Below are 26,565 nucleotides of genomic sequence, written 5' to 3'. Positions count from 1 at the left end.
TGACCTGAAAGACCATGGTTTTGGGTTTCCCCCAGAGCAGATTTGGGGATAGTGTGGGCAGAGGGAGGAGAGGAATTCCTGTTGCACCCGTGGGAATCTTTGTGGTGACTTCTGCTAGCGCAGTGGGTTGGCTGAATGCAGCCCAAGGAGTTTGAAGCATCACTCTCACTGCTCAGCCAGTGACTGTTAACAAACGTGAGTCAAAACGTGGCCACCGAACAGCTCCCAAAGTGAGCACGTTACTAGCAAAGTTTCCAAAGGTTCTTCCAGGGAGTGGTATCCTGACACCCTAAAGCTGTGTTCTTCAACTCTGGGTTCCCAGGTGGTGTGTCAGACTACAACCCCATCGCCCACAACCAATGAGACAGGATGATGAGAGTTATAGTCCAACAACATCTGGGGACTCCAAGTTGAGGAATAGCCTTCCTTGACCTGCTGCCCTCCAGACAATGTGGACTACAACTCCCATCGTCCACAGCTAGATTAGCCAATGGGACAGGATGATGGGAGTTGTAGTCCCAACAACATCTGGGGACCTAACGTTGAAGAACAGTGTCCTACATTACTTCACGCAGTTGAGTACCAGCACTTGATATGTAAGGACGCGGGTGGCGCTGTGGGTTAAACCACAGAGCCTAGGACTTGCTGATCAGAGGGTCGGCAGTTCGAATCCCCGCAATGACGGGGTGAGCTCCCGTTGCTCGGTCCTTGCTCCTGCCAACCTAGCAGTTCGAAAGCACGTCAAAGTGCAAGTAGATAAATAGGTACCGCTCTGGTGGGAAGGTAAACGACATTTCCGTGCGCGGCTCTGGTTCGCCAGAAGCGGCTTAGTCATGCTGGCCACATAACCCGGAAGCTGTACGCCGGCTCCCTCGGTCAGTAAAGCGAGATGAGTGCCCAGAGTCAGTCACGACTGGACCTAATGGTCAGGGTTCCCTTTACCCTTTACCTACTCAATATGTAGCACGGCTGGCCAAGCCAGGGCAGTGGGACTCTGTGGTGATGCCACTGCCCGGGGCTGGAACACAAGGACCCATAGAAACCAAGTGCCCCGCGTCACCCTGAAGGCTAACAAATGTATTGCCGTGTAAGCATTTGTCAGGCGACTTAGACTGAATGTAGTATGTTTACAGTGACGCATGCCTCTGCTGAACCGGCCCCCTCCTCTTCCTTTGCCAGCTTTGTCTGCATCTCAGGGTGTTCTTGTGAAGATAAAGAAATCGAAAAGATCTTCCCGGCGCTGAAAGGAGCTGCCAGAGCAATGAATACAGAAAGCCACTCTTAAGGTTAGCTGGTTAATGACTGGATTGGACAAAGGAGGGGCGGCTGACAGAATAGCTGAACTCCCTTTTGTCATGCAGGCAATCGACAGAGAAGTAAAAGAAAGGATTCTGGTGGGCTTCCCAAAGCCATAAGGCACCAGAATTATCGGAGTCCAAGGACACACTTCCCAGGCAGGCATAAATGTTTAAGGTACCATGGAAAGCAGGACTGGAGAGGAGTTGTGGCCTGGAGAACACTGGAAGGGCACATTTGGCCCACGGTCCTGAGGATGCCCACCTCTCAAGTAAAAGAATGTGCCACAAACATTTGACATCTAAGGCCAAAGCTTATTACAGATACAACACAGTTTGTCCGCCACAGGGGGGACGTAGCTGATGGAGGAAAATGTTTTAAAGAAGGCTGGTTTGCAGCAAACGCAGAATTGCAATGATCTGTCCTTCCAGTGAGCACTCAGGGCTGATTTCCTTCAGAATGGATTGGTTTGATCTTCCTGAGTGCTCCCTGGAAGGACAGATCCTGAAGCTGAGGCTCCAAGACTTGGGCCACCTCATGAGAAGAGAAGACTCCCTGGAAAAGACCCTGATGTTGGGAAAGATGGAGGGCACAAGGAGAAGGGGACGACGGAGGACGAGATGGTGGGACGGTGTTCTTGAAGCTACCAGCATGAGTTTGACCAAACTGCGGGATTTTATCTGCCCTGAATCTTCCAACATTCAGCTTTGTTGCCTGACCACTTCTAGTGTTGGGAGGGGGGGGGACTTTTCTCTATATACGTTCTCTCTGTATAATTTTTATTAAATTTTGTTTAAATTTTAGAATATCCATTTAAACAACTTTAAAATGACTTCCCTTCTTCTTGTTCCATGGTTCATTTTGCATAACATAAATCCCTGCATATTTTATATAAACTAAACCATTCAGTATCCCACTATTACATCCATCAAAACTTATGTACACTGTTAAATCTATCTTAATGCTGCAAACGTTTTCAACTATACACAATTTCTCCATGTATATTCAATAAACACTTTCTGATCTTCTTTAAACATATATTCTTCTTGTTCTCTTCTTCTATATGTTAGGTCCGCAAGCTGCACATATTCCGTCAGTTTAAGTTGCCATTCTTCTTTGGTTGGGACTTTGCTCGTTTTCCATTTGGGGGCTAACACGGGCTGCAGTAGTGGCATACATAAATAACCTTTTTTGATACCTGGGAATTTCCATCTGAATTATCCCCAACAAAAAGAACTCTGTTTTTTTTCATTTTTTTTCAATTCATTATGAATTATTTCCCAATACTCTTTGACCCTTTCACAGGTCCACCGCATACGACAGAACGTACCCTCTCTATATACTTTCTCCATGCTCTGCCCAATTTTATAAACTTCTATTGTGTAGCCTCTTACTCGCCTTTTCTCTAACTAAAAAGTCCCAAATGTTGCTGCCTTTCTTCAGAGATGAGCCACTCCATCCCCTCCAGCGTTTTGGGTGCCATTTTTTGAACCTTCCCCAACTCTGCAACACCCTTTCTGAGAGGCACAGAAGATGATTCTGGCTCCCTGAAAGCAGCCGTTTCCAAACCCCGAGGCAGCTGCGGCACAACAGAAAAAGCCCACATTATTGATTGAAGCTATCGTTTGGCTGATCTCGGCAAAGAACTCTGCAATCGCCATCTGTTTCAGGATTAGCAGAACCAGCCTGCTTGGCTGAAATGTCACGCTGTACCTAATGCCCAGTGACACAAATGTGCCGCTCAGTGACAAAGACCCAAGACAAGGTGTGCACTGAAAATGCTGCAGCTAAGCGGAGAGGGAGAATTCCCACTACTACCCTGATCCCCACGAGTCACGGTAAGTGGAGCTCACACATCAGCTGGGAAGGTCGTTCTCTTGCAGAAGCGCAGCAAGGATGTTGCAGCTTAAGCTCCTGCCCTATGTATCGGGTCTGAGTGCTGTCACGGTGCTTAATAATCCTATAATATATCTGAAGGGCCCATAGGTTTATCCCAGTTAGGCTTAGAAAAGCGGTGTCCAAACTTTTTTCAAAGAGGGTCAGATTTGATGAAGTGAACATTCATGAAGGCCGGCCAAAGTTGTTGACCGGCTCCCTGAAAGCAGCCGTTTCCAAACCCTGAGGCAGCTGTGGCACGACAGAAAAGCCCACATTATTGATTGAAGCTATCGTTTGGCTGATCTCAGCAAAGAACTCTGCAGCTGTTGACCTGAAGCTGTTTAGGACTGAAGCTGTTGACCTTCTTTTTGGATTTCCCCCCAGGAAATAAACTACCAAGGGGCCGGATTAAATCAACCGGTGGGCTGGATTAAGCCCCCCGGGCCAGACTTTGGACATGCCTGGTTTAGAAGAATGTCCTTAGGTAGACCAGCGCAGGCTGGTCCCAAGGCTCATCAAGTGTGCAATACAGAAATCACAGCTGAAGCATCCCTGACAGATGGCCACCCAATCTCTGCTTAAAAACTGCCAAGGAAGGAGAAGTCCCCACCTCCCATATTAGCCCATTCCACTATCAAACACTTCTTACAGCTGTCTTGTCATCTCCACACCTTCCAGCTTGTCAACATCCTTCTTAAATTGTGGTGCCCAGAACTGGACACAGGACTCCAGGTGTGGTCTGACCAAGGCAGAATAGAGTGGGACCACTGCTTCCCTTACTGTGGACACTCAACTTCTGTTGATGCAGCCTAGAATTGCGTTAGCTTTGTTTTCAGTGCTTGGAGCTCTGAAGCAGGGCTGAAGCCAGGAGTCTTCACAGCCTGTTGGAACTATCCATGGTCTGGTAGATCTGTGTCTGACCCAAGCTTGTCTGTCCGTCTGCCCCCCTCCCTGCCCCTTCTCTGTGGAGGTGGCTCCAGAGACCTCTTCTACCCTCTCTGGCTACAGACCGCCAGCTTAAGTGCCACCTGCTGCTGCTGCTGGCTGCCATCCATCCACCCACACGTCACAGGCAGGCTTCAGAGGACCTCGTCCAGCACCCACAGGTCAAAACAGGACCCGATCATATGCACCTGCCCATTACCATCTTCAGCAACCTCTTCGCTAGCAATTAAACAAAACTACTCAAGTCACGTTGCAGATACAACCTCAGGACTTGGCAGGTCTTGCCAAGTAAGACCTTTGTGAGTTTGGCTTGAAGTGAAATCAACGCTTGTGCTGACAAGGCACAATGGTACCCCGTGTCAGAAAGACAGAACATTCTTTATGTACGCTACAACAGCAGCAAGAATACTCATCGCTAAGCATTGGAAGACACAAGATCTACCCACTCTGGAAGAATGGCAGATGAAGGTGATGGACTATATGGGACTGGCAGAAATGACTGGCAGAATCCGAGACCAGGGGAAAGAGACGACGGAAGAAGACTGGAGGAAATTTAAGGACTATCTTAAGAAACATTGTAAAATTAATGAGTGTTAGAATGATGCGGTTTTAGAAATTAAGTGGATTACAGCCGTAAAGATTAAGCTAAAAGAAAAGAAAGGTTAACAATTACATTAAATTAAGGATGAGGATTTGCTGAGCTAAACAATTGAAATTCTAAAGCAGAAAGGGAAGGTATGAGGAGGTCGGTGAAGTAAGTTTTATGAAAATAAGGATTTGAAATAAAAAAAAAAAATGGTACCCCGTGTCCTCCGTCATCCATCTCCAGGTCCAGACTGCCTTACTGAAATCAAGATACACTATGTCCACAGTGTCCCCGATCCACCAGACTTGTAACTCCACCAAAAAAAGAAATGTGATTTATCTGGCATGACTTGTTTTTGAGAAACCTATGCTGGGTCCTTTTCTAAGTGCTTGCAGAGCAATTGTTTATCTGTTGTAGAACTTTTCCTGGTATCAGTGTCAAGCTGACCAGTCACTAGCTACCTGAGTCTTCTCCCCCCCCCCTTTGACAACATTTGCCCACCTCCAGTCCATAGAAACCTCATCTGTTCTCCAAGAATCCTCCAAGATTATAGACAGAGGCTCTGAGATTACATCCAGAGGCTCCTTTAGTAAACCTGGATGCAGCTCATCAGGCCCTGGAGATTTGAACTCATTTAAAAGTAATTAGGTTTTCCATCACTACCTCTTTCCCTATCTTGGGCTGCAGCTCACTCCTTACACCACGTTATCACCAGGTTGGGCATCACTTTCCTTTTGGGTAAAGACAGAGGCAAAGTACCGCATTTTTTGCCCTATAGTGCGCACTGGCCCATAGGGCGCACCTGTTTTTTTTTTTTGGGGGGGGGGGAAATACATTTTTATTTAAATAAAAATTTATTTCCCCCCCCAGCCGTGGGGCTGGGGCAGGGGAAGCTCGAGTTTCCCCCGTCCCCAGCCCCCAGAACAGGCTGCTATCCGCAAGCCTTGCAAGCCTGGCGGGAACTCCCGCTGGGCTCGCAAGGCTTGCGGACATCTGCCCAAAACCCAGGGTGCGCTCCGGAGCGCGCCCCGTGCTTCGGGCTGCAAGCTGCTGCTCGCAAGGCTTGCGGATAGCTTCCTGAAGCCTGGAGAGCCTGCATTTGCCCCATAGGACGCACACACATTTCCCCTTCATTTTTGGAGGGGGAAAAGTGCGTCCTATATGGCGAAAAATACGGTAGGTGTTGAGCAGTTCCACCTTCTCTCTGTCACCCAATAGTATTTCTCCACCTTCTCCACGCAGAGGACCTACCACTTGCTTGTTCTTCCTCTTGCTTCTTGCTTCAAGCAGAGCCAAATAAACTTTTAAAAATTATTTTTAACCCCTCTCACAAGCCTGAGCTCATTCTGAGCTTTTGCCTGTCTGATCATCTCCCTGCAAATATAACACCATCCAGTTACATGTTTTTTGGAGTTAAGAACTGGAATCATTGCCAATTTATTCAGGGTTTCATCCCATTAGTAAGTGTAACCAGGAAAGGACTCTGCTTTTCCTCTCAAGTGGCTTTGACCAGCCAAGACAGGCAGATGCAAGAGCAGCTAAGAATAATTTCTTCACAGCTGCCGCAGCAAAGTCTTTTAAAATGATCTGTGCTACAATCAGCTGCCTTTGGCACGGGACTACATGTTCTTAGCACAGTGCAAAAACAGGCTTGATCACATTCCACGAGTACCTCCCACCCGGCAATCCCCTGCAGATGTAGGAAGTTTAACCTGCTGTCTGCATGATGGGGGCTGGCATGGACAACGTGAGGTGGATGTGAAGTAAGAAGATAAGCAGAGCCCTGCAGTGGCGAGATCAGGCCAAACAGAGCCTAGCATCCCTTTTCACACAGTGGCCAGCCAGATGCCCTAATGGCTTAAAAAGAAAATGAGACCAATTCATGGAAGCTAGTCATCACCTTGCCAACAAAGGTCCGTATAGTTAAAGCTATGGTTTTCCCAGTAGTGATGTATGGAAGCGAGAGCTGGACCATCAAGAAGGCTGATCGCCAAAGAATTGATGCTTCTGAATTATGGTGCCGGAGGAGACTCTTGAGAGTCCCATGGACTACAAGACGATCAAACCTCTCCATTCTGAAGGAAATCAGCCCTGAGGGCTCACTGGAAGGACAGATCCTGAAGCTGAGGCTCCAAGACTTTGGCCACCTCATGAGAAGAGAAGACTCCCTGGAAAAGACCCTGATGTTGGGAAAGATGGAGGGCACAAGGAGAAGGGGACGACAGAGGACGAGATGGTGGGACAGTGTTCTCGAAGCTACCAGCATGAGCTTGACCAAACTGGGGGAGGCAGTGGAAGACAGGAGTGCCTGGCGTGCTCTGGTCCATGGGGTCACGAAGAGTCGGACACGACTAAATGACTAAACAATAACAAGTCATGATGGCTCTGCCCTGTCTCCACTGTCAGAGGCTGCAATGCTTTTGAATACCTGTTGCTGGAAATGACAGGGAGAGAACGTGTTCTTGGACTCAGGTCCTGCTTGTGGACTTCCCATTTGGGTATCAGGTTGGCCACTGTGATAACAGGATGCTGGATTAGATGGGGCATTGGCCTGATCCAGCAGGCTCTTCTTATACGACTAGCCCAGGGCTTGAGAACAGAGGGAAACTGGCCACTCTCCAGGCACTCGGCTTAAGATCCTTGTTGACCTTCCCGTCTGCGTCTCCCGGCAGGATACAGGCGAGGCCACTATCAGCGATCCCACTCAGCGTGAGAAGGACACACCACTCTCCCCTCCTCCCTAGGGAGGGGAAAGAGTCAGACAGAAATGTATTTACATCGCTTTATTTCTGTCCTTGCAGCAGTACAGAGAAATGCGTCTGCACAGTTCAGTCTCCAACAGCAGAGAGAGAAACTCCACCCCTGTACTTCCAGTACAGGTCAGATGACACTCTGAGCTAACATCCGGTGCTCAGTACAGTGAATAGACTGTCCCTTTGTTCCCATGGTACAGTCATCAACATCCTGTTTTGCTTTGCAGCCAGCCACCTGCAGCTCGCTCTCGCATTGCTGCTTTTCCGTAACACTGGCTCCCCAAGATCATTGAGTCCAGGGGTCTCCTGCACGAGAGGCAGGGGTGCCATTGGTGACCAATGGTGCCTCCTTGCATCACTTGGGAAGACAGGCGAACTAATGCCAGTGTACTGGAAGAAGCAAAGATCACCAGTGTTGAAGCAATGATTCTTCAACATCAACTTCGTTGGACTGGACATGTTGTGCAGATGCCTGATGATCGTCTTCCAAAACAGCTACTATTTTCCCAACTTAAAAATGGAAAGTGTAATGCTTGTGGTCAGCAAAAGAGGTTTAAAGACTGTCTCAAGGCAAATCTAAAAAAATGTAGTACGGACACCGACAACTGGGAAAACACCGGCCTGCGAGTGCTCCAGTTGGAGAATGGCCTTTACCAAAGACGTCATGGGCTTTGAAGACCCTCAAACTCAGGATGCAAGGGAGAAACGTGATAAGAGGAAAGTATGCTTGGCAAATCCACTCCGTGATCAGCTCCTGCCTGGAAACCCATGTCCCCACTGTGGAAGGACGTGTGGATCCAGAATTGGCCTCCATAGTCACTTACGGACTCATTGTTAATGGAAGACAATCTTACTCGGCTACGAGGGATCGCCAAAGAAGAAGAAGCCTCCTTGCAGATCAGATGCCAAGAGAGATCACATGACATAGACACTGGCTTTTTCACAGCCCATTCCTTAGTGTTCGTAAGAACACACATGTTCATAAGAATCCTTAAGGTTCTTAAGAAGAGCCTGAAGAGTCAGGCCAGCAGCCATGTAGTTCAACATCCTCTTCTCACCAGATGCCCATTGTGGAAAACCCACAAGAGGATTTGAGCACAAGAGCACTTGCCCCTGCGGTGGTTTCCAGAAACTGGCATTCAGTAGCATTGCTGCTTCCAACTGTGTGGACAGAGCATAGCCACCCATCACTGGCTCCTGTGGGAGGGAGTTCCACAGTTTAACCACACTATGTGTGAAGGAGGACTTCATTTTCTCTGTCCTGAGTTTTCCAACAGTCAGCTCAAGAACTCCATCCACCTGCTGTTGCAAACAACATACTGGACCATGATTCAATTCACATCTCGAAGAATTTATATTTTAAAATGCTCATAATGGGCTTGAGAAAGGATGTAGTACACTGATAGAAATGTAAATGTGTGCCTAAAATCACGGGGAAAGGCAATTCAATCCAACACACCTCTGTTGAAAGGTAAGAGAATTGCTTTTGCTCCATCAAAATGTCAAGAGCAAACCCAGGCGCTGAATGGTCAGAGGTCAGCCCTCCATTTCAGCATCACCTCTCCTGGTGACTCACACCTTCCCTATCTTTGTTTCGCCAGCTGCACATGAACAAATGTTTACCAGGTGCAAATATTTGCAGTGAGCTGCTCCAATGCGGCACAGACGACAATGAAGAGACCAATTTTGGCAAGTGGACTATTATTCCTGCATGGTGGTGAGGCTGTAGCTCAGTGGTTAGAGCATCGGCACGGCATGTGGGAGGTGCCAGGCTCAATCCCTGATGGTCTCTTCAGGTAGGGCTAGGGCGAGATGCCTGCCTGACACCCTGGGGAACTTCTGTCTGTCAGTGTTAACCAGGGATGGGGAGCCTGCGGCCACATGCCCCCTGCCAACATCGCCAAAGGCCAAGAACAGGAGTCCAGCAACACCTGGAGGGCCACAGATTCTCAGCGCCAGAGCATCTACTTTGCAGGAAGTCGGTTCCATGTTCAATCCACAATGGCATCTTCTGGTAGGGCTGGGAGAGACCCCCGCCTGAAATCCTGAAGAACCATCACCAGTCATTGTAGACTGCTGCAGGAATTTATGTACAGGTTGGGGGGGGTTGCCCCTCCAGCAGATATCATGCACATGCAGCCCACTACCAAAACCAGCACAATCACTTTTGTGACTTGTCCCCACAAAACACTTCATCACAGTTTCTTCCCATCTATTCAAAGGGCCTCTGCTGCATGATACCAAATGTAAGAATTCACTGATCAATGTACCTATGTACTGGCTCACTGGGGAAACTTCAGAAATTCATATAGACATGTGAGCTCAGCTACTCAGCAGCCCCTCTGCCTGACTGATGATCCCTGGCCTCCTGATACCTGAGTGCCAGACAGGTAGCCATTCCAGAAATAACAAACCCAGATGAAGACAAAAGGGTGTGATGAACTTGGCTGGGAAACAGGGAAATGTAAGTATCTCTTTTGTTCCACTGGATGGGTGTTTGGTGGAGGGCAAGGGGAACCATGGGGCAGGGTCCAGGATGCTCATATTACTGCCACCAGACTTCCCCTTTCATGATGTAACCGTGATGTATGAGTGATGTAGTTTGGGGGGGGTGTAACATGGGGATTAGCAGCTAATAAAAGTTTGGGTTCTCTTTTGTTCGGGGCTTCCATCTTGTTCCACCTGGTGGCAGGTGGGAGTCCTGTCACAACAGTCTTCAATCAAGACCAAGCCTACTGGCTGCTGTTTTGCTCTGGTACTCTTGGCTGGTGTCCTTGGTTTTTGCCCAAGGGAGCCCTCAGATTTCTCCGCTAACAAGACAACACTGAGCTAAAAAGCCCAATGGATCCTAGAGGCTGCTGGATCAGGCCAATGGTCCATTAACTGGAATGCAGCATCCTGTTCTCAAAGTGGCCAACCAGATGCCTGTGGGAAACCCAGGAGCGGAACATGAGCAGAAGAGCCCTTCCCCTCTTCTGGGTTCCAGCAATTGGGATTCAGAAGCATTTCTGCTTCCGGCTGTGGAGACAGAGAACAGCCCTTCTGACTAGCAGTCATCGCTAGAATCATAGAATCATAGAGTTGGAAGAGACCACAAGGGCCATCGAGTCCAACCCCCTGCCAAGCAGGAAACACCATCAGAGCACTCCTGAAATATGGTTGTCAAGCCTCTGCTTAAAGACCTCCAAAGGAGGAGACTCCACCACACTCCTTGGCAGCAAATTCCACTGTCAAACAGCTCTTACTGTCAGGAAGTTCTTCCTAATGTTTAGGTGGAATCTTCTTTCTTGTCGTTTGGATCCATTGCTCCATGTCCGCTTCTCTGGAGCAGCAGAAAACAACCTTTCTCCCTCCTCTATATGACATCCTTTTATATATTTGAACATGGCTATCATATCACCCCTTAACCTCCTCTTCTCCAGGCTAAACATGCCCAGCTCCCTTAGCCGTTCCTCATAAGGCATCGTTTCCAGGCCTTTGACCATTTTGGTTGCCCTCCTCTGGACACGTTCCAGTTTGTCAGTGTCCTTCTTGAACTGTGGTGCCCAGAACTGGACACAGTACTCCAGGTGAGGTCTGACCAGAGCAGAATACAGTGGCACTATTACTTCCCTTGATCTAGATGCTATACTCCTATTGATGCAGCCCAGAATTGCATTGGCTTTTTTAGCTGCCGCGTCACACTGTTGGCTCATGTCAAGTTTGTGGTCAACCAAGACTCCTAGATCCTTTTCACATGTACTGCTCTCAAGCCAAGTGTCCCCCATCTTGTATTTGGAGGACCTCTCCTCCTCCATGAATTTGTCTAATCCTCTTTTAAAGGCATCCAAATTGGTGGCCATCCTTGCCTCCCGAGGGATAGTTCCCTAGTTTGACTACTTCTCTATATTTCATAGTTGGGGAGGAGAGTCTGAGCATAACTGCATCCATTAAGGACTCAGAGGCAGCTACCTTGATACCAACACTGGATGAACCATATATATACAGTGGTACCCCGCAAGACGAATGCCTCGCAAGACGGAAAACCCGCAAGACGAAAGGGTTTTCTGTTTTGGAGGCGCTTCGCAAGACGAATTTCCCTATGGGCTTGCATCGCAAGACGAAAGCCCATAGGGAAATGCTGGCGGTCGGGAGCAAAGACTTTCGCCCACAGCCGGCCTTCAGAAGAGGACCTCTTCTGAAGGCCGGCGGGGGGCAAAAGTCTTTGCTCCCCCCCGCCTGCCTCCCCCCCGCCTGCCCCGGGCGATCTTAAAATGCTGGCGGGCGGGAGCGAAGCGTTCGCTGCTGACCCCCAGCATTTTAAAATCTCCAAGGGACAGCAGAGAAGTCTCTGTCCCGGGGAGATTTTAAAATGCTGGGGGTCGGGAGCGTTCGCTGCCGACCCCCAGCATTTTAAAACGCTGTTCCGAAGCGGGGGGCGGGAACATCTGCCCCAGCCGCCCCACTTCGGAACGATGTTCCGAAGGGGGGAGGTGGGGCGGGAACATCTGCCCCATCCACCCCACTTCGGAACGATGTTCCGAAGGGGGGAGGGGGGGCGGGAACAGCTGCCCCATCCGCCCCACTTCGGAACGATGTTCCGAAGGGGGGAGGGGGGGCGGGAACAGCTGCCCCATCCGCCCCACTTCGGAAGGATGTTCCGAAGGGGGGAGGTGGGGCGGGAACAGCTGCCCCATCCGCACCACTTCGGAAGGATGTTCCGAAGGGGGGAGGTGGAGCGGGAACAGCTGCCCCATCCGCCCCACTTCGGAAGGATGTTCCGAAGGGGGGAGGTGGGGCGGGAACAGCTGCCCCATCCGCCCCACTTCGGAAGGATGTTCCGAAGGGGGGAGGTGGGGCGGGAACAGCTGCCCCATCCGCCCCACTTCGGAAGGATGTTCCGAAGGGGGGAGGTGGGGCGGGAACAGCTGCCCCATCCGCCCCACTTCGGAAGGATGTTCCGAAGGGGGGAGGTGGGGCGGGAACAGCTGCCCCATCCGCCCCACTTCGGAACGATGTTCCGAAGGGGGGAGGGGGGCGGGAACAGCTGCCCCATCCGCCCCACTTCGGAACGATGTTCCGAAGGGGGGACGGGAACAGCTGCCCCATCCGCCCCACTTCGGAACGATGTTCCGAAGGGGGGAGGTGGGGCGGGAACAGCTGCCCCAGCTGCCGGGCTTCGTAGCGCTGCTGCGAAGCCGGGCGGGGGGGTGGGAACACCTTCTGAAGGCGGGCAGGGGGCGAAAGTCTTTGTCCCCCCCTGCCTGCCTTCCCAGGGGCTTTTAAATCGCCCCGGACAGCGGAGAAGTCCTCCGCTGTCCGGGGCGATTTTAAAATGCCGCCCGCCAGCATTTTAAGATCGCCCGGACAGCGGAGAAGCCCTCCGCTGTCCCGGGGGTTTTTTAAAATGCTGGGGGTGGGAAGAAAAGCCCTTGTCCCCCCCCAGCCTTCAGAAGGTGGTTTCCCTAGGAACGCATTAATTGATTGTCAATGCATTCCTATGGGAAACCGTGCATCGCAAGACGAAAAACCCGCAAGACGAAGAGAATTGCGGAACGAATTAATTTCGTCTTGCGAGGCACCACTGTATGTATAAAGGAATCTCAGCTTCTTTGGGTCTTCACATGCCTTTGCCGAAGTTCTCGATTAAGCCACTCCCGTCGTCTTCTCAAGAACTGAACTGCATCCATTAACAGCAGCTCTCTTATTGTTCAAAACATGATTTATTGTTAAACACAACAAAAAGAAATGCACAAAGGGGAGAGACAGATCAATAGCTTTTAATCTTGCTGGGCGAGTCTGTTCATCCTCTTTCAACTTACTCCTAAGTCACCCCACTGAAGATGGCGGCAATTCAGAACTAGAAATGAGTTGCCCCAGGAAGACAGGTTGCTTACAATCAGAATCCACCAAGCTGGTGCCCTCCAGATGTTCTGGACTACAATGCCCATCAGCTGCTTCCAGTGCATTACGAACCCACCTTTTCCACAAGGAGCCCAAGGTGGCATACCTGGTTCTCCCCCTCCTCATTTAATCCCACAACAACTCTTTGTAGCAGGAACCTCCCCACCCCAATCATTTTGTTTGTACAAACTTCACACACACTCACACTCACACACTACATAAGCCACATTTCTGTTATAAATTCATAGAAAAATCAACCATACATCGGATTTGCACTGTTCCATTTTTATTTTACTCCATATGACAAGGACTATCAAAGGGCGGTGGCTTGGTTCTGGTCAGCCATAATCCCTTCACCATCCCAGCACATCCACAGGAGCCCTGCCCAGTTGCTATGTCAACCCTGATGGTCCCAGACAGAAGACAATCAAGATCACAAAGAACTTGCATATGGGAGTGGATTCAGCATGGACTGAAACAAAGGACAATGATCAGATCTTCCCTCTGGGGGCAGGAAACTGCAAACTCCCCTTTGTCTCCTGGAAGTGACTCATGGGGAGGGGGAAAGGAAGAACCAGGCAGGTGACAGGACACTCAGGTTACCACCACAACTCCTCCCTCAACCCCTCCTTTCTGTAATGTATGCATGATGTTTCTGGGGGTGGGCTTGACCTAGAGGATGGGAATTTCAAAAGCACACCATCTTTCTGGGTCTTTCCTCTCTCCTGCAAGTGAGGGGAACACCCTGTTGCAACAGTTCAATAAAGGCCAAGCCTACAGGCTGCTGTTTTGCTCCAAGTTATCCTGGTTGGTGTCTTTGTTTTTGTCCAAGGGAGCCCTCAGATTTTTCCGGTAACACCTTCAAGGCAGGTGAGGGTGAGAGGTCCAAGGTCACCCAGTTCACAGTTCAGTGGGGATTTGATCCCGGCACTCACCCAGGTCCTAGTCCAACACTCCAACCCAGGCAGACCAACCTTTCAGGTTAAGCGTGCTGCAAGAGGACTTTGACACGGAACCTGGTGGACAGAGTGCCTTGTCACAGGGGGGAGCGAGGCCAAAATATGATGCCACCCATGCCACACCTTGTGCTGCCTTCCCAACGCCAGGTAAGCGAGGTGCAGGGTTTTGGGAAGGAGGCACGAGGCTCTGATAGGATGGAGGTCCCTAGGATAAGGTCACCAGATTTTTTTCAATGAATCCGGGGACACTTTAAATAAATAAATACATGTTCGGGACATTGATGCTGCAGCAGCAATGGCGGTGGCAGAGGGTGGCCTCAACCACCATGTTTCCCCTTCCTCCGAAGCTTCTATCTCCTTTCTCCATGAGCCTGGGCAGCCCCTAAGTTGTTGGTTCTTCGGTGGTGGTGGGGAAGTGGTGCGCGGTGGGTCAGGCATGGAAGGTGGAGACGGAGGGCCAAGAGCTGTGGCGGCAGCGAGGCTCGGGCAGCGCAATGCCTCCCTTCCCATTGGAGCAGCCCCAATCCCTTTCCTACTTGCGTGCAAGCAGGAGGGGGCAGGGATCTCTCAGGCAGTGCGATGCCTTCCTTCCCATTGGAGCAGCCCCAACCCCATTCCTACTTGTGGGCAAACAGGAGTGGGCAGGGATCCCTTCAACTGGGGAGGTTTCCCGTTGCCTGAGAGATCCCTGTCCCCTCCTGCTTGCACGCAAGCTCTGATAGGCAGTGTGACTTCACAGCTGAGAGATCCCCACCCCGCCCTGCTTGCACGCAAGGAGGAGTTGGGAGGCTGCTCCGATAGGCAGCATGAAGCCTCCTTTCACAGCTTAGTTGCTGGGTCAGGGAAGGTGGAGGCAGCCCGGAAGCTGCGTCTTAGAACCCCTGCACCACCATCATATGGGGACTTCCGAGCAGCTCCTGAAGCCAGCCAGAGCCAACTGCTCCGGGCTGCTGAGACTTCCACTGCTGCGTTTCCCGGGGACATTAGATGAAATCCGGGAACGGAATTAGTCCGGGGACTTATTAGCAAATCCGGGGACTGTCCCTGGGAAACGGGGATGTCTGGTAACCCTACCCTAGGACCCTGTCAGAACCCAGCACCTCATTTACACAGCTTTGAGAAGGCAGCAAGAAGACTTGGGGGAGATGTCAAAGGTTGCCAATGGCCACCAAAAAAGGTTTCAAGGGCCACATGCGGCCCTTTGGCCACGTACTGGACCACTGTGATCTTACCAATGCAGTGCACTGGCTCTCTTTGGTTGAGATGACATCTCCCTTCCTCCTGCATAGCTATCTTTCTTATTCCAATATTGGTTGCTTTTGTATTTTCATTTAACAATTTCAGTTGTAATATTTTTGTAGCCCGCCCTAGGGTCATTTGGTGAAAAGGTGGGGCTGTAAAAGCGAATAGCAAATAAACAAACATGAACTGGGGTAATCCTGAAGACAGAATACCGATCTGGGGACTCAGAGACAAGACACATACACACATCTTTGAAACGCAACAGTGGAAGAGCTTCCCCAATCTAAATATGGCAGTGGGGGCTGCATTCTGGCCAAATTATCAAGAGTTCAGGAAATACTAAGATGTAAAATAACACCCTGCATCTTCTTTAAAATATAATAAGAAGAAATTGCTTGGGAAATACGGGATCTTGTGACGATATTACAATGCAGCAGCAGCATCTCATTTCCATTTAACACCTATAATAAAACGAAAGCGGCGGAACTAGCAGAATGAATATTGTTTCAAGATGCCATCAGCACAGCAGTTGCGTCAAGGGAACGGCGATGCAAGAAGTGGCACGGAAAAGGCAGTCCAAGAGAGACAGTGTGGCGTAATGGTTGGACCAGGGCGACCAAGGTTCAAATCCCCCTTACTCAGCCATGGGTGACCTTGGGCCAGTTATTCTCTCGGCCTGACCTACCTCACAGGGCTGTTGTGAGGATGGGAAATGGGGGGGGAGAGAACTGCGTGCCCCACCTTGAGCTCCTTTGAAGGTGGGATACAAGTGCAATAAATAAAGTACAAGAAGACTGTAGGCAGAAAAGAATCACAGAACTGTAGAGTTGGAAGGGACCCCCATAGATCATCCAGCCCAACCCCCTGGAACCCTTGGAATCACAGCCAAAGGGTCCCTGGCTGATGGTCATCCAACCTCTGCTTAAAAGGCTCCAAGGAAGGAGGGCCCACCTTCCCATGCCTCTGAATTAAAGAAGGTGGGGGACACATATATATGTTGGACACCACAGAACTAGGCTTTAGACAAGCGAGTCCTCTAGCCCAGGGGTCAGCAAACTTTTTAAGCAGGGGGCCAGTCCACTGTCCCTCAGAGCTTGTGGGGGGCTGGACTATATTTTTTTTGGAGGGGGGAATGAATGAATTCCTATGCCCCACAAATAACCCAGAGATGCATTTTAAATAAAAGGACACATTCTACTCATGTAAAAACACCAGGCAGGTCCCACAAATAACCCAGAGGTGCATTTTAAATAAAAGGACACATTCTACTCATGTAAAAACACACTGATTCCTGGACCGTCCGTGGGCCAGACTTAGAAGGCAATTGGGCCGGATCCGGCCCCCGGGCTTTAGTTTGCCTACTAATGCTCTAGCCTCTTTCCCATCGGCAAAATAAGCCCAGCACAGCTGAAAGATTTGCCCTCCATCTTCCAATTTGTTTGGAAGCCTCTTAAGCCTCTTTGAACAGCGCCTGATTGGAACGCAGCTTTATCTTTTCTCCCTTTCCCTTGCCGAAAGTTGTCGGCAACTTCCCAGCAAGTTCAACTTCACTTTGCTCCGTTTTGCAGAGGGTGAGTCACACAACGGGATCAGCGTCTCCTCCCCTCGCCAGAAATGAGTCAGAGGGGGGAAGAGAGATAAAGAGAATTTGCACCTAGGATTTAAGCCCCTCTCTGGGCTCAAACATCCCCCCCCCAACCTTCACAATTCCCCAGCGGAAAAATTCCGATGCCTACAGGTGAAAGCCTTTCTCCAGAAGAAAGCCGACAGCAGAATAATGGCTCTTCTGCCATACAGACAGCTGTCCTCCCACGAAGGGCTGCTTTCTGCCTTATCGCCAAGTCCCCCCGCCCCCCGTGTTTGATAGAGATCCAGGAAATGTTCTGAAATCCCCTTAATGCCTTGTGTTCTCAAGAGATAAAATTAAAACTTCGTTCATCAGCAGTGGCAGGCGCTCTTGACAAAAGGAAAATCCCTTGCGGTTGGGTGAGCGGATCCTGCAACACACACACACCAAACCTCTGCCAGCTCCCCCAGGTATCGATGTTGCCTGAGAGAAATTGCTCCTGCTGGAACTTTCTACTGGCTCTGGCTACCTGCTACCTTGTCAGAAAGCCCACGGAGCAGCAAGATCACTCTGCGAGCGCAGGAGCCCATTCCAGCCTAGGAACACGGCAGCCAGGAGATTCTGTGTCTCCAACAAAGAGATTAACAACAGCTTGGCAGCATGCGGATGGTCACAAATGAAGTCCCCACTGCCACACACACATACTGACCAGGGTGTGGGGCTGGGCAGGATTTGCAAGGGGCAGGGACCCGCTTTCGCACTCTCCACCAACTGGGCGCTTTAAAATTTATTTTACAAACAATAAAGTGCTTCACAGCCTGAAGCCATTAAAGCAGGGTCGAATAGGGGGTCACCTTAAACCTTATGTCCCAGCTCCATCACTGTGATCATTGGCAGCAGCATTGTCTGGCATTCCCCAAATTGGCGAGGCTCATTCGACAACAACAAGAAACTGAGCCTTCAGTGTCAATGGCCCAGTCCTGTGGAACTCCCTGCCACTAGAGATTCTGCGGGTACCTTCCGCTCCAACTTTTAAACGGTTAAGCTTTTCTTTTCCACTAGGCTTATGCAGGCAATTAGGGGTACGTTCTCCCACAATGGTTGAATGATGCCTGTTTTTAACCTTTTTGTGGTTTTTATCGCACAGCCTTTGTGTTTTATTGCTTTGTGTGTTTCTTAGGACATAGAGGTAAAGGGTAAAGGGACCCCTGACCATCAGGTCCAGTCGTGACCGACTCTGAGGTTGCAGCCCTCATCTCGCTTTATTGGCCGAGGGAGCCGGTGTACAGCTTCCGGGTCATGTGGCCAGCATGACTTAAGCCGCTTCTGGCGAACCAGAGCAGCGCACGGAAATGCCGTTTACCTTCCCACCGGAGTGGTACCTATTTATCTACTTGCACTTTTACGTGCTTTCAAACTGCTAGGTTGCCAGGAGCGGGAACCGAACAACGGGAGCTCACCCCGTCGCGGGGATTCAAACTGCCGACCTTCTGATCAGCAAGCTCTAGGCTCTGTAGTTTAACCCACAGCGCCACCCGCATCCCTTATTTTATTTTATCTTAAGACATAGCGGTACATAAATATTTTTTTATAAATGAATAAATAAAATCAGTAAGACAAAGCCGAAGCGAAACACAAAAAGCACAAGGTGAGCTCCTCTGAAGCTGTAATGGCATGAGGTGATTAACAGGTGGACACCTTTACCCACCTGCCAAATTGCCAGTTGGGCAGTGGAGGTGGGGTGGATCCAGGCTACAGATTCCAAATTCCTGGTCTAGAGAGAAAGCCCGGGACATTTTTATTTGAGGCTGTATCCAACATTAATCATTGCACAGACCCACTGAAATTAATAGGCATGTTCCACTTGATCAGCCCACCCAGGCTGGATCCTGATTCTCCTTACCCTTCTGAGGGCCAAGCGTGACAGATGGGTAGGGCCAACCTCCTGCCAATCATCACACGTCACAGTGACATCTTCCAGGAGCTGTTTCCCCCCATGCGGTGCTTTGAAGGCCCAACAATCAGCTGGGGCTTCAAAGCACCGTGCAGCGTTCTATGCAAGCTCCAGCTTTGGCAGATGCCACCAGTCAGGTGGTCAGAAGCACCCACAACCATGTTTTTGGAGCAGGCCAGCCGCATCTGTACTTTCCCCACACTCAACATGATGTCAGGTGTAGGGCAGGTGGACGTGGCTTGGTAAAATGGCCTCATGGGCCAAACGGAGGGGCCTGGTGCGGCCAATTAGGGCCAGAGGTTGCCTGTGAATGGGAGAGCCCAGTCTGCAACATGGCAGTTCAATGCAGCACCACACAGCCAGTGGCGTGGGCTACTCACCAGACAATACTTTTGCTGCATGCTTGCAGACACTGAAATGACTAATGGGGGGTGTGGAGGGTGCCATCTCACTCCGGAACAGCAGTGTAATATGAGGAGGCGCCTCAAGCAAGCAACATCAGTGAACGGAACGGGAAAATATGGAAAGGGATATTTTAAGTATTTGCTGCCCTCCAGAGGAAGAGCCCTATCAAAAACTTAGGCTGAACACTGTGCCTGATTTTTCTTGATCTTTACCGTTGCGCAGAAAGATCTGTGGCTACAGAAGCCTAGCTGCTTCAGTGAGTAGACAGCTGGGCTCATTTCAATGGGTCTACTCTTAAGTTGGACTAATGTTGGGTGCAACCCAGAGCTTGAACGACACACTCCTCAAACGCTTCTTCCACATGTGCCCAAATCCCACCCCTGCACAACTATCAGAGAGGCACAGTCCTCTGTACCAGGTAACCCCAACTTCCACTATCCATTAAGCTTCTGAAAAACCAACTCAGAGAAAAACCAACTCAGCGCTGGAAGATTCATTCCAAACAGCTGGATAAACCTTCCTTGCCAATGAACGTTTTTGGCCAGCCTTCACCAGCCTAGTGAAATTGAAATTCTTTATTGTCACTTGTACAACTTGTGTACAGTGAGATTACACCAGCACCCCCCCCACTCCGCTCTCTTAGTCTTAATTCCCCTCGTTTACTGACGCACACCCACCAAACCCAAAAGTCAGTTGCCCTGCTGTTATCTTTTCATTCATCAGCCTAACAGCCCACCGATAGAAGCTGTTCTTTACCCTGTTGGGGCGACTAATCCTGCTTCTATATCTTCTGCCCAAGGGCAGGAGATCAAGAAAGTGCCAGCCAGGGTGTGAATCATCCCTGAGAATTTTCCTCACTCTCCTGAGGCAACGTTCTTCCGCTATTTCATCCAGCAGATTCACGGGACAGCCCATAATATCTTGTGCTGTATTCACCACCCTCTGTAGGCACTTCCTATCAGATGATGTCAAACCAGCGTACCACACTGTGATGCAGTATGAAAGGACACTTTCTATTGTTGACCGGTAGAAGGAGACCATCAAATGTTGATTGACATCGTTCTTCCACAATACTCTGAGGAGATGGAGTCTCTGTTGGGCTTTCTTAACCACCTGGGTTGTATTTATTTTCCAAGGAAGGTCTTCACTGAGATAAACTCCTAGGAATTTAAAGGAAGAGAGACTCCACACAGCCCTCCCCAGTGTACAGCGGGGCTAGTTCTCCTCTTTTTCTCTGAAAGTCCAACACCATCTCCTTTGTCTTGCTGATATTAAGGTGCAAGTTGTTCCCTAGGCACCATGTAGATATTTTTTGGACCTCCCCTCTATACGCCTCCACCTTTTATTAAACCCACTGTGGTGGTGTCATCTGCAAACTTAATAATTGCAGTAGACGGGTCAGATGATACACAATCGTATGTATACAATGAAGACAGGTAAGGTGTGCTTCTCCAGATGTTCTGGACTACAACTCCCATCATCCCTCACCATTGGCCATGCTGGCCAGGGCTGATGGGAGTTGGAAGCCCAGCCCCGAAACATCGGAAGCACACCAGGCTGACGAAGGCTGCCTTACGCAGCTCCTTACACTGCGTAGTTTCCCGATGCAAGAAAACCAAGCCAACCACACAAAAAACGAGAACAGCCATTCAGCGCCTGCAACCGAGGGGGCACCTTACCTGACAGCCTCTGCCACATTGTTGGAGGTGTGGCCCGATAAAGCGTCGTGCAAGTTGCGGATAAAATAATCCCGGTATTCTTCGGGGAGAGCCATGAACGTCCCGCCCATCACAATGAACTCCACTTTGTCCACACTGTGACCCAACTGCTTCAGCTGCAAAAAGTAAGATGAACACATGAGACAGCTGCCTTGTGGCTTTCAGAAGATAGGGAGATGCAGAAGCTGAAATAATAATAATAATTATTTATTACTTGTGCCCTGCCCATCTGACTGGGTTGCCCCGGCCACTCTGGGCAACTCCTGGAGGGGAAAAACGATCGCTGGACATCCAGATCTCTCCATTTGGCTCCTGAGGCCATTTTGGCCAAGGTACACCCTACAGCTGACATCATATATAACAGGTATGGTGCAAGTAAAAACCTGTCTCAGCTGAAAGGGTGTTTTTGCAGGGACCATCATCCATGAGGGGTGCCTGAAAAGCACTTCACAGGATAAGATACGATAATCTTTATTGACATTGTCCCATACAGAACAACGAAATTCAAAAAAAAACCTCCATCAGACATTCAAAAACCAACAAGCCTGCTATCCCAGCCTGGCTAGCCCCCTAAAAACGGATACCCCATAATTAAATACAATATACTCCCATAAAGACTACCTTACACTGCGTTTAAAGCCAAAATCGCATATGGATAGAAACTGTTTCTCAGGCGGCTAGTCCTAGTCTTTATAACCCTGGACCTTTTTCCAGAAGGCAGAAGCTGAAAGAGATCATTTCCGATCCTGCGCTATCTCTGCAGCTTTCTTATGGCACCTGGAAGCGTAGATTTGATCCAAGGTGGGAAGAGTGCACCCAATTATTCTCTCCGCAGTCTTTACAACCCTGGACAGCCTTGTTTTTCCCCTGACTGTGCAGCTCCCAAACCACACAGAGAGACCATAAGTGAATGGTGAATTTTGGATATAATGGAGATGTAAAAGATTTGGATTCTTATAAAAGATGCAGGAGGAAATGACTAACAATAGGACCCACAAAAGGGAGGAGGGAAGTCCAAGAGATTCTTTGGAATCTTGGTTTTTTTTTTGTTGTATGTTGGATATGTGAGTGTAAAACGCTAACTTGGAAAACCAAATAAATAATTTTTTTAAAAAAAATATGGCAAACAAGATCATGACCGTCTTTATGATCAAGGAGACATTGACACATTCTTCCCATCCTAGCAAATATTTACCTGCTCAACGCGGTGCCTGGTCTGGAGATACGGATCGTACCTGGCACGGATGGCTCTCATGGAAGTTGGCTGCCGGAAGCAAGGAGAGGTACATTATTTTGATTTAATATTTGTAGTCTGCTTTTGCAACAACTGCTGAGCTCAAGAAAGCTCACAATAATCACAACAGCATTAAAAAACACACATTGCAATCACTAGATTATCAAACATAGTAGCATATAAATAGAGCAAACAACAACAAATTCATCAAAACGATTCAATAGAGTCAGAAGAATTCAAAGTTATTTAAAAAGCATTCATTAGTACGATAAGCCCACAAGTTACGTACATTCAGCTTTGCATGCATAGAATAAAAATAAAATGTCAGCGGTCAGAAAGGGAGCAGGGTTTCTGGGGAAAATGACTTTGGCAATCCTAGCCACCATTGAACCCATTGAGTTCTGACTACAAGATTTTGGCTTTAGGTGCCATCACCAGAACGTAACCCCAGTGTAATCAGCAGGCTTACTGTATGCAAGAAACAGACAAAAGCCAGTTAGAAAGGTCTGCACCTCAAACTCTCAATGCCGCCCTGACACCATAATGATCAAGGGCTTAAAAAGAGTAGACAATGAATTAATTTCAAAGCAGCGAATTGAGGCCACGCTCCCATCAGGGTCCCGGATTCATGGTGACCATCCCGATACGATTTTGGCTTTCATCATAAGCAAGTTTCCACCTAGTCTCCACCTAGTGGCCAATCAAAGGCCTTTAATTATTATTTTTCCTTGGTTTACAAACGTGCGTGCATTGTCTCTTTTTGCAGGTTGTAAGGTCTTTTCTACAGATCAGTTACATTTGTTATGAGACATTAGTGCTGAGTACTGTATAAGGTTGGGGGAGAGGAGGGGTGGTAAAACTAATATTCTTTTATATTACGTGTGGGGTTTTGTGTCAGCGTCAACTGGGTAGGTTCTCTTTCTATTCGTTTATTACATTTCTTTGGTAGTGAGATAAACTAGGCTACCCCTTTATAATTTAAGTCCATATTTGATGAAATATAGTATGGGGGAGGCAGGGCGAGAGAGGACCTGCAAGATCAGCCTGTGTAGATGCTGAATAGTTTAGGGCAATTCAACCTCTTTAAAAACCAAGCATTTACCATATTTTTCGCTCTATAAGACGCACCAGACCACAAGACGCACCTAGTTTTTGGAGGAGGAAAACAAGAACAAAAATATTCTGAATCTCAGAAGCCAGAAAAGCAAGAGGGATCGCTGCGCAGTGAAAGCAGCAATCCCTCTTGCTGTTCTGGCTTCTGGGATAGCTGCGCAGCCTGCATTCGCTCCATAAGACGCACACACACCTCCCCTTACTTTTTGGGAGGGAAAAAGTGAGTCTTATAGAGCAAAAAATATAGTACCTAGTGTCACATGACATCGCATACAAGCCACCAGTGCCACATGCACTGAAAAACATGCACATTTAACTGCTGGTTCCCCCCAGTAAAATTTCGGACATCGCGCCCAGCACTGAGTAAACATACTTTCCCTGAAGAAGGGCCCAGAGAGTCTTTAAAGCAGTACCTCGTATCCTGTGTAAGACTGTGTTGAATACTCAAAGTCAGAATCGGGACCCCCTGGACAGTACCTGTATTTTCAAGAGAAAAACAGAGTCATGGAATCCTAGAGTTGGAATAGACCACAAGGGCCATCGAGTCCAACCCCCTGCCAAGCAGGAAACACCATCAGAGCACAGAGTCAAGCAGAGGCAGACAGTTTAAGCTAGCCTTCCCCCACCTTAGTGCTCTCCAAATATTTGGATGATGTGTCTCATAATCGCCGACCACGGAAACCTCTGCTGGGCTGGGGCTTGATGGGAACCAGCAACATCCAGAGAGCACCCAGGGTTGGGGGGGGGGGGAGGGAGCTGGTTTAAAGCTGGCGTGTTCTTCCACAATCTGGAGGCAGCAGGAGATTCTGCCCATTTGTAGGGCCCAAAAGCAGGGAGGGAAAACCCACAAGGTGGGCATTCCCCACTGAAAGGTGCTTTTGTTACCTATTTGCATTATTACATTTATCTCTCACCTTTCTTCCAAGGTGGGGTACCCCGTTCTCCTCCTCCTCACATTTAATCCCCACAATAACCCTGTGTGGAAGGTTAGGCTGAGAAGCAGTGACTGGCCTTAGGTCACTCAGTGAACTTCATGGTAGAGTTGATTTGAACCCCTGTCTCCTAGGTCCTAGTCAGACACTCTGGAGCCACTAAGAGTGTTGACTGGACAACCCTAGTTAGTCTTGGATGAAACCTCCAGTTAATTACTGTGCATTATTGTACAACTGGCTGGGGTCAGGGACTATTCAAATACAGTGGTACCTCAACTTACATACGCTTCAGGCTACATACATTTCAGGTTACAGATTCCGCTAACCCAGGAATAGTACCTCGGGTTAAGAACTTTGCTTCAGGATGAGAACAGATTTTTTAATGTAGTTTTATGTAGGTTTGTGGTAGTTTTATGTAGTTTTTATGTAGTTTTTCAATTTCATTGTTCTGCAAGGGACAATGACAATAAAGGTATCGTATCGTATCGTAGAAATCGTGCTCCGGCGGCACGGCAGCAGCAGGAGGCCCCATTAGCTAAAGTGGTGCTTCAGGTTAAGAACAGACCTCCAGAATGAATTAAGTTCTTAACCCAAGGTACCACTGTATCTTTCTCTTTGAAGTGATGAGTACAGATCTTTCCTTAAACAGTTAGTTATTCATGAAGATTTACTTCCCACCCCACTTTTAATCAAGGGAGATGAACAGTAGAACAGTAGAACAGTTATTTAGCAGCGATTGCTGCACTGCAAGGGGCTGGAATGGATGATCCTTTGGGTCCCTTCCAATGCTACTGTTCTGTGATTCTATGGCAGGCATAGGCAAACTCAGCCCTCCAGATGTTTTGGGACTACAACTCCCATCATCCCTAGCTAACAGGACCAGTGGTCAGGGATGATGGGAGTTGTAGTCCCAAAACATCTGGAGGGCCGAGTTTGCCTATGCCTGTTGTATGACATATACCTCCTCTGCGGGAGGCAGTGGGAATCACAAGCAGAGAGCACTGCTATTGCACTTAGATCCTACTTGAGCACTTCCCATTGGTGGATTTGGTTGGTCACTGGGAAAACACGATGCTGGACTAGATGGGTCCCTATGGGCCTGATCCAGTTCAGGGTTCTTAGGTTCTTACATTTCAGTTGTCTACAACACAACCTGCCAACATTTCTGATTATTCCAAGGCTCTACTTACACACAAATGTTTCCTGTGAAGTTAATGTGTGGACATCTGTGAGGCTTACACATCACTGCCACAACAGCAATCTGAAAAAAAGGAGAGAAGCATTGCAGAGAAGTTATGACAGTTCTCTTGAGAAGAAAACACCACAATCATTACATTTAAAGGAACGGAAAGATGTACGTACAGGGGTACCTCAGGTTAAGTACTTAATTCGTTCCAGAGGTCTGTTCTTAACCTGAAACTGTTCTTAACCTGAAGCACCGCTTTAGCTAATGGGGCCTCCTGCTGCTGCCGCGCCACTGGCGCATGATTTCTGTTCTCATCCTGAAGCAAAGTTCTTAACCCGAGGTACTATTTCTGGGTTAGCGGAGTCTGTAACCTGAAGCGTATGTAACCTGAAGCATATGTAACCTGACTGCCTGCCTTGTGCAGAATACCCTATACCGAAATGAGTGTCCAACTGAGTCATTTTTAGGAACATGGGAAGCTGCTGTGGGAACATGAGGAGATAGGCAATGAAGGTGCCGGACAAGTCTCCTTGGGGGATAGCATGCCACACATGGGGAGACACGGCAGAAAAGGCCCGTTCCCATGTTGCCACCCTCCGGACCTCTCATGGTGGAGACACATGAAGAAGGCCCTCAGACAGAAATAGATAAAACTTTATTCGCATTAGCCAATGGCCACAGCAACATTAAAACATTACTGTATACGCAGAAAAGGAAATTTGATATGAGCGCACAATTAGTTAGTGGCCCTTATTCTGATTGCCCCTGCTATGAACCTAGAAACCTTTGCTGTTATCTGCTCATTTTGATCTGATAGAAGAAAGGACATTGCGGCATTGGTTGAGCGCCCTGGTATGGTTAGTACGAGTGGGGTGATGATCTCGTTCCTCAGGTCTTTGTAGAGAGTACAGGAC

At 48.9% G+C, this 26,565-nt stretch overlaps 1 protein-coding gene across 1 annotated transcript in view; it reads right to left on the bottom strand.

Moving 5' to 3' along the window:
• Nucleotides 1-26,565, bottom strand: part of ELP3 (elongator acetyltransferase complex subunit 3) — a 112,684-nt gene that overhangs the window by 81,898 nt on the left and 4,221 nt on the right. Inside the window, exons 4-7 of the mRNA XM_082217649.1 lie at nt 25,656-25,726; nt 23,947-24,010; nt 22,382-22,450; nt 21,148-21,302 (exon numbers count right to left, since the gene is read on the bottom strand). Coding sequence (XP_082073775.1) covers nt 21,148-21,302; nt 22,382-22,450; nt 23,947-24,010; nt 25,656-25,726 — 359 coding nt within the window. The remainder of the gene's footprint in view (nt 1-21,147; nt 21,303-22,381; nt 22,451-23,946; nt 24,011-25,655; nt 25,727-26,565) is intronic.

The sequence above is a fragment of the Podarcis vaucheri genome, assembly GCF_965113315.1.
Source record: "Podarcis vaucheri genome assembly, chromosome: 3".
Lineage (NCBI taxonomy): Eukaryota > Metazoa > Chordata > Lepidosauria > Squamata > Lacertidae > Podarcis > Podarcis vaucheri.
This window is presented reverse-complemented; position numbering and strand designations above follow the sequence as displayed.